The 13,501-nt window shown below is 35.2% G+C and overlaps 1 protein-coding gene across 1 annotated transcript in view; it reads right to left on the bottom strand.

Moving 5' to 3' along the window:
- The window catches only part of EXOC6 (exocyst complex component 6), a 207,226-nt gene that overhangs the window by 133,496 nt on the left and 60,229 nt on the right, over positions 1–13,501 (bottom strand). Inside the window, 2 exon segments of the mRNA NM_001313786.2 lie at positions 50–133; positions 12,067–12,135. Coding sequence (NP_001300715.2) covers positions 50–133; positions 12,067–12,135 — 153 coding nt within the window.

The raw sequence follows: 13,501 nt of genomic DNA, 5'->3' as shown, positions 1-13,501 counted from the left end.
AGAGGCAAAAAGTAACAACACAATCAATTCAAAAATTTCACATACTTACCATATTTGACTGAGGTTGCAATACCAGTCTTGCTTGTTTCTTTCTTTGTTTTCGGTAATAATTTTCAAATGTTTCTTCATCACCCTAAAGTAAAATTAGCAGAGTAATGAAACACACATACACTACAGAACAGATAATTTCTTTTCTTTTTTTTTTTTTTTAGATTTACTTATTTATTTGAGATAGAGAGAAAATGATTGGGGAGAGCAGCAGAGGGAGAGAGAGAGAATCTCCAGCAGACTCCCCACTGAGCAGGGAGCATGATGCAGGGCTCAATCTCACGACCCTAAGATGGTGACCTGAGCCAAAATCAAGAGTTCGATCCTGAGCCACACAGATACCCTGACAGAAAACTTCTTTACCCCCAAGAGTCATTTTAAATCTTCTAACAAATGGAATATAAACACTGAAATGGTATTTCATACTGAATGTCAAGAATAAGTTTTTGGCTTTATAGCTCAAAAACAGTAATCTTGTTTGTTACCATGACAATTAGGAAGACTAAATGTAAATTCAAACAATTTGACAGCTGCCCAACTTAATATTAAGGTTTTGTAGACTTCTAACTGACCAACTCAAAATATGGCTATCTGTGAGGGAACTAAATAGAAATTCAGCTGTCAAGCTTAAACTTCTGAACATGTTGTAGAAGACCCTACATCATCTGGCACCTTCCTCCATTTCCTGCCTCATCTTATAGTATACTCAATATACCATTTTCTTCCTACTTCCAGGGCTTGTAGAAGCTATTCTTGAAATGTGCTTCCCAGTTCTTTTTCTCTATATGACTTTTATTCACCCTTCAGGACTCAATATAGATGTCACTTCCTTTAAAAGCCTTCCTCAACTTCCTGAGGCTTGTTTTTGTCTGTGTCCTCCCATAGCAACCTGCATATCCATATCATTGCACTTTTTGCACTGTGCAGTAAATTCTTAATTAGTAGTCTATCACAACATTGTCTAATGGCACTTTCTGTGATGATGAATACTTTCTATATCTGCATTCTTATAAGGTAGCCACTAGAAAAAAAAAAAAGAAAAAAAAAAAAAAAGGTAGCCACTTGGCTACTGAGCACTTACAATGGCTAATAATAAATACTGGGACCCTGAATTTTAATTTTCTTTAAATTTAAATAGCTGCATGCAGCTAGTAGTTACCATATTGGATGACAAAGATCTATCTTTACCACTGTAAGTCTGTTATTTTTTTTAATATTTTTTTTAATTTTTATTTATTTATGATAGTTACAGAGAGAGAGAGAGGCAGAGACACAGGCAGAGGGAGAAGCAGGCTCCATGCACCGGGAGCCCGATGTGGGATTCGATCCCGGGTCTCCGGGATCGCGCCCTGGGCCAAAGGCAGGTGCCAAACCGCTGCGCCACCCAGGGATCCCCACTGTAAGTCTGTTAGAAGAAGGTCCTATCCAACTAGTTTACCACTGTATCCTTATCACTTTACACAATGTTGGGCACATGGAAGGCAATCAATTACTATTTGCTGAGTGAATGAATAGTGACTGAACAAGTAAATGAATGACTATAGATCCATTTTTTCTGTCTTCCTCTCTGCTTAAAGGACAATCCATCCAGAGTGAGAAGAAAAGGCTGAGAACCCATTTCCCTACTTAAGGCTCCAAAAGAGAATCAAATAGGGGAAAAAAGTAAAAAACTCATATTTTCACTGAAAAAAAGATTTTTTTTCTGAAAACTTTAATATTTAAATAGTTAAAAAATTACTTTTCTTGGCGCACCTGGGTGGCTCAGTGGGTTCAGTGTCTGCCTTCAGCTCAAGTCATGATCCCAGGATCCTGCTCAATAGGGAGCCTGCTCCTCCCTCCCACTTATGCTCTCTCTTGCTTTCTCTTGCTATCTCTCTCTCTCTCTCAAATAAATAAAATCTTTTTAAAAAATGACTTTTTTTAATGCCATAAAAAATAAACTCACAATGCAGAAAGTAAGTTTAGTTAGGTATCCCTTAGAGCAGTTATTCTAGTATTTTTGTACTCAGTTAAAAGAATTTCAAAAATACTATGGTCCCCCTCACAGTTTTATTTTGGTACCTAAACTTTTTTCACCAGGAGTTTAAATAGATGTAAAGGATATAATTTCAAGTACATTATAAATAAAACTATTACATCCTCATTTAAACAATCCAATGGTTACAATCATTTAAAAAATATGTGAACATGCTCTTCTTTCACACTTAGAAAGTTTAGTTTTCTGTTTTTTATTTTTTATTTTTATTTTATTATTTTATTTTATTTATTTTATTATCTTATTTTGTTTATTTTTATTTTTATTTTTATTTTTATTAAGTAGGCTCCATACCTAGCATGGAGCCCAATGTGAGACTTGAACTCACAAACCTGAGATCAAGACCTGAGCTGAGATCAACAGTTGGACGTTTAACCAAGCCACTCAGGCACACATCCCCCACACTTTTTATTATTATTATTATTATTACTATTATAAAGATTTTATTTATTTATTCATGAGAGACACGGAGAGAGACACAGGCAGAGGGAGAAGCAGGCTCCATGCAGGGAGCCCGACGTGGAACTCGATCCCAGGTCTCCAGGATCAGGCCCTGAGCTGAATGAAGGAGGCGCTAAACTGCTGAGCCACCCGGGCTGCCCCCCAGCCACACTTTTTAAACTTACATTCCAGACTACCACCCTTATAGATTTTTTTCAAATTTAACGTGTTATTTTTTTAATACTATATTTATTTTTTTAAGTAAACTCTATCCCATATTGTAGGGCTCAAACTCATGAGACCTCAAAAGCAAGAGTAACATGCTCTACAGACTGAGCCAGCCAGGTACTCCTCTAATACTACATTTTCTAATGTAGTATGTTTCTATTTTTATTTTATTTTTGAGGCCATAAAGCTTTAGGCATTAAGGTAGTTTTCTCGTTCTAGGTTGAAATATCATTACAATTAGTACAAAACTGATCAATACAACCTAAGTTTATTATGTTAAATTAATATAACCAAAAGTAAATTTTTATTGGAAATGAGTATCTTAACATGATGAATGGGGCTTTTTCAGGAACTAACAACATACTTTAAATTTTTATTTATTTTTTAAGATTTATTTATTTTATTTGAGAGAGAGACAGAAAGAGCATAAGCAGGAAAAGGGGCTGAGGAAGAGGAACAAGCAGACTCCCTACTGAGCAAGGAGCCCAATGTGGGGCTCGATCCCAAAACCCTGGGATCATAATAACCTGGGCCAACCAAGCCACCCAGGCGTCTCAGCAACGTACTTTTTAGTTAAAAACTCTAAGCTACAGATTTAGTGTATTTAATTAACCAATAAATGCCCACCCTAAAACCTAATTAGCAAATCCAGTCCTCACAGTCAAACTTTTAAGTCAATTGTATTTACTATCCCTCAGGAAAAGTCTAACTTCATGTTTCAAATTCAAATGTTAATATGCATTGTGGAACATTATGAAAACCACTGAGAAATAAAGTATAAAATTACAAGAGTCATCAAGATTAAGATTATTTAAACTCAATGTGATTGTTTAATCCATTCATGATACTTAAAAACAATATAATAAATCACTTCTCATTACTTAACTGTTTCTCTTTAATTTATAATAATGCAATAAAAAAATAATGCAATGTAATAGACACATAGAATTCTAAATTATTTACAAAAAGAGGAGTATGATAAAAAAAATACAATATGCCTTCAGTAAATATGTGGACATACATAAACCTTTGGTGTTAAATTTTGGAAATAAGAAAATAAAATCAAGTATAAAAGTCAGAAACAACTCATTAATTTTGTTAAATATGATGATCATTCTAGAAACTAATCAGTCTGGCAGCCAGCTTTTTTTTTTTTTTTTAAGATTTGATTTATTTATTCATGAGAGACAAACACAGAGAAGCAGAGACATAAGCAGAGGGAGAAGTAGGCTCCACGCAGGGAGCCCAATGTGGGACTCAATCCAGGACCCCAGGATCATGCCCTGAGCCAAAGGCAAATGCTCAACCGCTGAGCCACCTAGGTGCCCCTTATTTTATCTTAATATGAAGAAATATCACACATGTAACTGGACTTCCATTTATGATACAATTTGGCAAAACGGCTTTTAACTGTTTTTCTGAATCACAACTTACATGAAAGAATGGTTAGTCAATATAACTTCAAAATTCTGGCGGCCCCAAAAAATACTCTAGTCATGTTTAAAAGATTCCACTTTACTAACTCATATCATTTTGGATGTTTAAAGGTTTTTCTTTACAGCAAATGACACATCCTAGGGATGTGTATTAAGATCAGCCAAAAGCACTGTTTATATTTAAACATATAGGATACAGTTTTGCTTTCAAATTTTCCTGTTCTCACTTCTGTACTTCCATAGTACTCCCTCATAAAAGTATTATATATTCATTGTCAACAGCTGGAGAACAAAAGAGATCGGGACCTTAAATGAAAATTTTCACTACTCCCACTTATGTCATTACTAAATACCATGAATCAGAACTAAGAATATCCTACCACAGGACAAGATATAGTATTTTTAACATGGTTTACCCTTTTCCGCACAAGAAAAGAAAGAAAGAAAGAAAGAAAGAAAGAAACCCTTATGTATATAGTCCCTTAATTAATTATTAAAGGAGACTTCTCCTTTATTTGGCATCTTGGAATTTTTACACATCAAGATAATGCACAATGGTAGTATTGTAATGATGGATTAATGCTATGGGTATCAGTGAAGGATGTGTCTTTCTTTTATGAAGTAAGTATGGTAGCCTCCAAGATGGCTCCCAAAGATCTCTGGTGTAGTCTTGTTCCACATTCTACCAGGGCTGGTCTATATGATCAGTAGGATATAGCCAAAGTAAAGGTGGGACACCTGAGTGGCTCAGTTAGTTAAGCGCCTGACTCTAGGTTTCAGCTCAGGTCATGATCTCAGGGTTATAAGATAGAGCCCTGTATTGGGCTCCCCTCAGTGGGGAGTCTGCTTCTCTCCCTCTCCCTCTGCTTCTCCCCCCACTCATGCACATGCTCTCTCTCTAAATAAAATAAAAAATAAAATCTTTTTAAAAAGGAAGTATGGGATGCCTGGGTGGCTCAGCGGTTGAGCATCTGCCTTTGGCTCAGGGTGTGATCCTGGAGTTCTGGGATCGAGTTCTATATCAGACTCCTGCAGGGAGCCTGCCTGCTTCTGCCTCTCTCTCTCTCTCTCTCTCTCTCTCTCTTTGTGTCTCTCATGAGTAAATAAATTCATCTTTAAAGAAATAAAAATAAAAATTTAAAAAGAGGAAGTAAAGGTATGTCACTTCTGATATTAGATTATAAAGGACATTATGGCTTCCATTTCAGCCTCCCTCAGATCACTCATTTTGGGGAAGCTAGCTGCCATGTCATGAGGATTATCAGTCAGCCTTGTACACAGACTATGTGGCAAGGAATTGAGGCCTTCTGCCAACAGTCATAACAGAAGCAAATACCCCAAGCCCTATCAAGTTACAGATGACTACAGTCCTCACTGACACCTTGATGGAACCTCATGAGAGACCTCAGCCAGAATTACCCAGCTAAGCCACTTCCAGACAGCTGACCCTGTGAAATAATAAATGCAATAGATAACTAACATAATACCTCAGGTAGCTTTTCTAGAAACAAACACCAAGTGATACAATAAGAAAGTCTTCAAAAGGGAGACTGTTCAAGAATTGAGGAAAGTACAAGAGAGAGTGTGGTGCCCAATTCAGGCAAAAAAGTCTTCAAGAAGACAGACTTCAGCCTGATCTCACAGTAAAACTCTAAACGGTAAGTTATATCGTTATAGTTATAACGTTATATCGTTATAAGTTATATCGCAGAGGGATGGGGGTGGGGGGTGTTTCTTTCTCCTTTTTTTTTTTTTAAGGGGAGAAACATGTTCTTTTATTGATGCAAGTACATCCAGTCACACCAACAACTGACATCCTATGTCATGATACAACTCTGTACTCAGAGTTCATCTCAAAGTATCAAATATCATGGTTATGGTATGCATCAAATAGGGAAAAAAGGGAGCAAATGCAGGCATGGTATCAGGTAGATACTAGGACTGATGACCCAGTGAAGGGCACAATTTCAGTGAAAGCTCCTTAACCGATATAAAGAAAATGTTCTAACACCGTATTCCAAATATATATTGTAAAGTTTTAAGCCTTTATCTCAACTATAAAAACAAAACAATATGTACTATCTAGAACATCTGAGAAGTGCAAAAACACTACAATACAGTGTAAAAATTCATGCTCCCCCAGGACAGAAGACTCTGAGGCACTTCCTCCAGCTGTTATGAAAGAGATCCAAGGGCATCTGGACAGAATGCCAAAAGTAAGAGAAAGGAGGCCGAGGTTCCCAGACAGATCACTTTTAGGAAAAAGCAGAAGATCTACATATTCTTTCCTTAAAATTATAAGCCAGGACCCTTTGGAAAGTCTTTAAAATCCCTGAAATCCCTCGGATAACAATTCTCACACTACCTTCAGGATCCCTTATTTTAAGAAAAATTGTCTCTGAACACATAAAATTTAAATATAGCCAGCTAAGGAAATTCACATAACTCTTAGGATTTCTCAAAGCCTTAGAAATGATAAGTTATATTGTAGATACTATTTGTAGCATTTTCCAAAGAGAACCTTTTTTCCCCACAATATACCTATTTTCCTTTCATGGAACAGACATTTCATCAAACAGATCTTGGGAAATGATACCTTAAGGACTCTGGACATAGAGTTCTTTGGCTAAAACGGACTTAAAATCAAAAGATCAAATCAAAAGGGTGCTTGGGTGGCTCATTCAGTTGAGCATCTGACTCTTGATTTTGGCTCAGGTCATGATCTCAGCATTGTAAGATCAAGCCCCATATTAGTCTCTGTGCTAGGCTTGGTGCCTGCTTAGGATTCTGTCTCTCCCCTTCCCTCTACCTCACTACTCCTCCTTCTTCTTCTACCTCTCTAAATAAGAAAAAAAAGCATAAAACATGACCTAGTCCTTCAAATACTATATATTAATGAAACCCTCCTACAATAATCCTTTTATCATTACCTGAGTGATACTATATACTGAGTACTATGCTAAAGCACTTTATTATTTTTATTTACTTTAATACCCAACATAGCTTTATAAATTGTAAGTGATATTTTGCAAATAAGAAAATCAACCGAGAAAAGTAATTTGCCCAGTTACTAGAAAATAGCTTAAATGAAATAACAAATGAAAGTAATTAAACAGGGATGCCCCGGTGGCTCAGCGGTTTAGTGTCTGCCTTTGGCTCAGGGCGTGATCCTGAAGTCCTGGGATCGAGTCCCAAATCTGGCTTCCTGAATGGAGCCTGCTTCTCCCTCTGCCTATGTCTCTGCCTCTCTCTTTCTCTTTCTCTCTCTGTATCTCTCATGAATAAATAAATTAAATCTTTAAAGAAAAAAGAAAGTAATTATAATAATAATAAGGAATCAGCTTTAACAAATTTTGGTCATTTTACTTTTACAATTTTAGGTCATATATACCAACCAGAAGTTTTCATGCTAATGAAAGTTTATTTACACATACAGTACAGTAAAACCTCACACAGTAAGAAAGGAAAAAAAGTCCTGCCTGAATTAATGAAAACTGACATATTTTAAAATTCAGCTTCCTTAAATTTATAAATTCTGTATATTATAAAGATACAAAAAATCTACAGAGAACTAAAATTAAGTTACTGAAAATTATAAACCAACAGTTAATTACAGTAACATAAATTCTGAAAGTAATCATTTATTTTGAGTATTTAAGTATTTGAATCACATTATTTCTGAATACTCACAAAGGCTGACTGGAGTCTAAAACCTTCTATCATTCTATTGGTTCTCTACCACTGACTTTTAATTCTTTTGATCATCTAATTGTGCTTGTTTCTTTAATTTTAAATCATGAACAATGAAACAAAATTTAATACCTAATGTATCATTCTCAAGGAAGCCACACTGAAACCTCATATAATATCTGTTGGTTCAATACTTTTTTGCATCAGGTATAAAGATCTATTCTTTCGCAAAGAGCTTAGTGCCTATTGATATAAAATACTAGGATAAAGATAAATAAAACAGTTTTATTAAAAATTGAGTGTGGTGTTAAAGAGCCAGCTACTAATTTAGCAAAACTTTATGAAATATCAAATGCAATGAAAAGCACTAGGGAAAGAACAATAAACAACACTCATAGGGCCACTATCTTTGTGGATCATATGGATGTAGAAGAAGGATAATACAAAGTAACAGAAGTGCCTCTGGGCACTCTGCAGTTCACTGGGCCCATAGAAGACAGAAAAATTAAGCATTATCAAGCCAAAAAGCATTCTTCTCCGCCAAATCCAAAAACCTATAGGAAAACATCTAATTTGAAAGGAGTTTTTAAAAGAATCAAACCACACAAGCCACTTTAACAAATGAGATAATTAAAAAAAAAAAAAAAAAAAAACAAATGAGATAATTAAGAACTTCATCTTGATTAGAAGCCAGTATGATCTAGTTTAGAAACAAAACAAAGCAAAAAAAAAAAAAAATTGAGATCAGACAACTGGAAGCCAATTTTTCTTTTTTCTTTTTTTTTTTTTTAAAGATTTTTATTTATTTATTCATGAGAGAGACAGAGAGAGAGAGTCAGAGACACAAGCAGAGGGAGAAGCAGGCTCCATACATGGAGCCTGACGTGGGACTCCATACCAGGTCTCCAGGATCACACCCTGGGCTGAAGGCGGCGCTAAACCACTAAGCTACCTAGGCTGCCCAGGAAGCCAATTTTTCAATGTTACTACATATAGCAGTGTAATCTTGATGGATCCCACCCTCTATTTGCCTCAGGTATAAATGCAGTTAAATGTATATACTACTACCTGATGTTATAAAAGATAAAATACTAAATCTGAGAAGAATCCGAGCAGCTAAATTACTTTATAACCATACACATTTGAAGAATTATTTCATCATAGAACAGACTACAAGCATTATTGTTTTTATTCAATAGTACAATTTATTATAGCTTTAAAAAGAAAACAATTTTTACATTATTCAATAAGGCTCAATACACTTGAAACATCATTAATTTATAAAACAGTAAGTTCACATTGATATTTTGCTTATTGTTTTTACTCAGCTCATGAGTATAGAGCTGTCTTTTAATAGGGGGCTAAAAGAAAAGATGTTAACTAATGAAGATAATTCTATTTGCTCTAATTAACATAATTACCATTTTTTTCAATTATTTCTATTTCTTTTTTTAAAGACTTTATTTATTTGAGAGAGAGAGAGACAGTGCGCGCATAAGCAGGTAGAGTGGCAGGCAGAATGAGAGGGAGAAGCAGGCTCTAAGCAAAAGCCCGATGCAGGGCTCAATCCTAGGACCCCAGAATCATGATGCAAGCCAAAGGCAGATGCTCAACTGACTGACCCACCCAGGTGCCCCATCAATTATTTCAATTTCAAATTAATCCAATTTCAATGAATATCCAAACCTCAAAATGCCTTAAATATAAATGCCTTCCATAGACATTTTCTAAGTGCTGAAAGAAAAAGACCAAAAATTCTGTATCTAGCAAAACTACTCTTAAAATGCAGAGAAGAAATTAAGTCATTCCCAGATAAACAAAAACTGAGAGAATTTGATGCTAGTTGACCTTCCCTAAAAGAAATACTAAAGTTAGTCCTTCAGGCAAAAATAAAAGGACACTAGGTAGTAACTCTAATTCACGTGAAGAAATAGGGTACCAGTTAAGGTGATATAGAGGTAAATATAAAGACAGTATAATTTGTAACTCCAGTCTTCTGATTTAGAAAACAATTCCATAAAGAAACAATTATATCATGCTTTATAATATATAAAGATGTATTATCTCAATAATTACAGAAAGGAGGAGAATTAATACAAACTAGATTGTTTTAAGGTAGAATGTCCAGGGCAAACACTAAAAAATACTCTATATATTATGTGTGTGTACATATATGTTAACTATTATATATTTATTTATATATTTTGCATGTTTATATTACATATTTATATATAACATATATCTATACATTTATGTTGCTAATATATATTACATATATATTAAATGACAAGAGAATTAAATTGGTTCATGAGAAAGTGTCTATTTAATACAAAAGAAGACAGTAATGGAGGAATACAACAAAAAAGATATAAGTAATATTAAAGCAAATGGTAGGCATAAATCTGGTCATATCAGTAATTACATTAAATGTAAAAGAACTAAACACTTCAATCAAAAGGTAGAAATTGGCTGACTGGATTTTTAAAAATCCATCTATATGCTATCCTACAAAAGAAGCACTTTATATTTAAAAACACAGATACTGAAAGTAAAAGGATGGAAAAACATACCATGCCAACAAGAGAGTTAGAGTAGTTATATAAATATCAGCCAAAACAGACTGTAAGCCAAAAAAATACACAAAGAATGACATTTTATAATGAAAAAAGGCTAGTCCATCATGAAGATATAATAATTATAAACATATATTCCTCTAAAAACAAAGCCTCAAAAATATATAAATCAAAACTGGCAAAACTAAAGGAAGAAAATTCAAGTTATAGTTGACTTCAGTATTACCACTTTCAATAACAGATAGAAGATCAATAAGGAAACAGAAGACTTGAATAACAATATTAAATCAACTGGACCTAATAGGTGTCTACTGAACATACCACCCAACAACAGCCAAATAACATTCTTCTCAAGTGCACATGGAACATTCTCCAAGATAAACCATATGTTAGGCCATAAAACAAGCCTCCATAAATTTAAAAGGACTGAAGTTATACAAAATATGATCTCTGACCACAGTAAGATTAAATTTGGAATTAGTAACAGAGAAACTTTTGGGAAATTCACAAACATATGGAAATTAAACAACACACCCCTAAATACCTGTGGATTAAAGAATAACAATAAATTAGAAAATATTTTAAGATGAATGGAAACAAAAACAACATACCAAACAAAACTCATGGAATGCTGCTAAAGCAGTGGTTAGAAGGAAATTTATAGCTATAAATGTCTGTATTAAAAAAGAAGAAAGATCTCAATGACCTTAACTTCCAACTTTGTGAAAAAAGCCTAAGACACAAAAGACCATTTTTACTATGATTCTATTTATATGAAATATCCAGAACAGGCAAATCCATAGAGAAAGAAAGTAAATGAGTGGTTGCCAAGGACTAGAGGTAGGGGACATTGAGGATTGATTGTTAATTGGTAAAAGGTTTCCTTCTTCAGGGCAGCCCTGGTGGCCCAGCGGTTTAGCGCCGCCTTCAGCCTGGGGTGTGATCCTGGAGACCCAGGATTGAGTCCCACGTCAGGCTCCCTGCATGGAGCCTGCTTCTCCCTCTGCCTGTGTCTCTGCCTCTCTCTCTCTCTCTCTCTCTCTCTTTCTCTCTCTCTCTCTGTGTCTGTCATGAATAAATAAATAAAATCTTTAAAGAAAAAAAGGTTTCCTTCTTCAGAAATGGAATGTTCTGGCATTAGCTGTAATAGTTGCTCATCCTCATAAATATGCTAAAACCACTGAAGTGTATACATTAAAAGGGTAAATTTTTTGGTATATTAATTATATCAAAATAATGTTATTATTTTTTAAAGAATTGTTTAATCAAAAATGCAATGTAAAAAGAGTAAACAAATGTAGAAGCAATATATTTAAAAGCAACTGTGATACAACAGCGCATATGCAAGAAGAATGAAATGGAAGTATACTATTATAAGTATACTATTGTATAAGGTTCTCATAATAAAGATGAAGTGATGTATCACTTGAAAGCAGACTATGATAACTTAAAAGAGTAAGTGCCTTACTCACAGAGGATATTTAAAATATTTATGTTCACTGAGCTTATGGTCAACCTTTAGAAAAGCAGCCCTAGAATGCATACATGTCTTTTTTATTATACAAATACTTATGTGGATATACAGACACAAAATACATATACGAAAGATACTCACCAAAACAGAATAAATGTGCAAACATCGGTAAACAGGGGAAAAATCAACCAGATCCTGAACAGTTAAGATCTGAAAAATAAAACCACATTTTAAAAATTATCAAAGTTGGGATGCCTAGGTGGCTCAGCTGGTTAAGTATCTGACCCTATTTTAGCTCAAGTCATACTCTCAAGGTCATGGGATTGAATCCCACAACGGGCTCCACAATGGGCATGGAGCCTGCTTAAGATTCCTTCTCTCCCTCTCCCTCTCCCCACTCACTCTCCACCTACATTCACTCTCTATCAAAAAAGATCCTCCCTTTCCCTCTGCCCCTCCCCACTCTCAAAATAAATTTTTAAATAATAAAAAAATAAAAATTATCAAACTACTGGCTTACTGTTGGGTAATATCAGTTAAAGACAGACAAGGAATCACGGACTTCATGTTATATTTATCAACTATAAAAACATTACAGTATAAACACAATGCCTTTGTAATTATTTTGGTATTTGTTCAATAGTTCATTCTTATGTATTTATCATCATTGTTGAGTGTTTTAAATTATAAGGTCATTAAAGGACAGAGACTTGTCTTGAACATGCTTGGGAGAAGAGAACACAGAGATTCTTTGAATACTGATTAAAAAAAGAATAAAAAAGTAAACTTCAAAAACATTTATTTTCCAGAGACCAACCAGAACATGCTAATTCCATATTAAGAAGACATTATAGGAATGCCTGGGTGGCGTAGCGGTTGAGCGTCTGCCTTCGGCCCAGGGCGTGATCCTGGAGTCCCAGGATCGAGTCTCACATTGGGCTCCCTGCATGGAGCCTGCTTCTCTCTCTGCCTGTGTCTCTGCCTCTCTCTCTGTGTCTCTCATGAATAAATAAAATCTTTAAAAAACAAACAAAAAGACATTATACTGTCTAAGGCAGTTCATTTGTCTATATCCCGTACAATATCAGACATCCACTGCATATGCACACATACACACATTAACATATACACATGTGTGCATATACACACACAAGAAATACATACAGTCTCACTCATCCTCAGGCATATAGTAGAAACATACATACTCAAAGGAAAAGATAAAAAAGTCAGGTGACAGAGACTTTGTGTAGAGAGTAAAAGAAGCAAGTAAGATTAGGATTAAATCTGGAGGGCAGGGATCCCTGGGTGGCGCAGCGGTTTGGCGCCTGCCTTTGGCCCAGGGCGTGATCCTGGAGACCCGGGATCGAATCCCACGTCGGGCTCCCGGTGCATGGAGCCTGCTTCTCCCTCTGCCTATGTCTCTGCCTCTCTCTCTCTCTCTCTCTCTCTGTGTGTGTGTGACTATCATAAATAAATAAAAATTAAAAAAAAAAAAAAATCTAGAGGGCAGCCCAGGTGATTTAGCGGTTTAGCGCCACCTTCAGCCCAGGGCGTGATCCTGGAGACCCCAGATGGA

This window comes from Canis lupus, chromosome 28 (assembly GCF_011100685.1).
Source record: "Canis lupus familiaris isolate Mischka breed German Shepherd chromosome 28, alternate assembly UU_Cfam_GSD_1.0, whole genome shotgun sequence".
Classification (NCBI taxonomy): Eukaryota; Metazoa; Chordata; class Mammalia; order Carnivora; family Canidae; genus Canis; species Canis lupus.
Note: the sequence above shows the minus strand (reverse complement) of the source record. Positions and strands in the feature narration are given on the sequence as shown.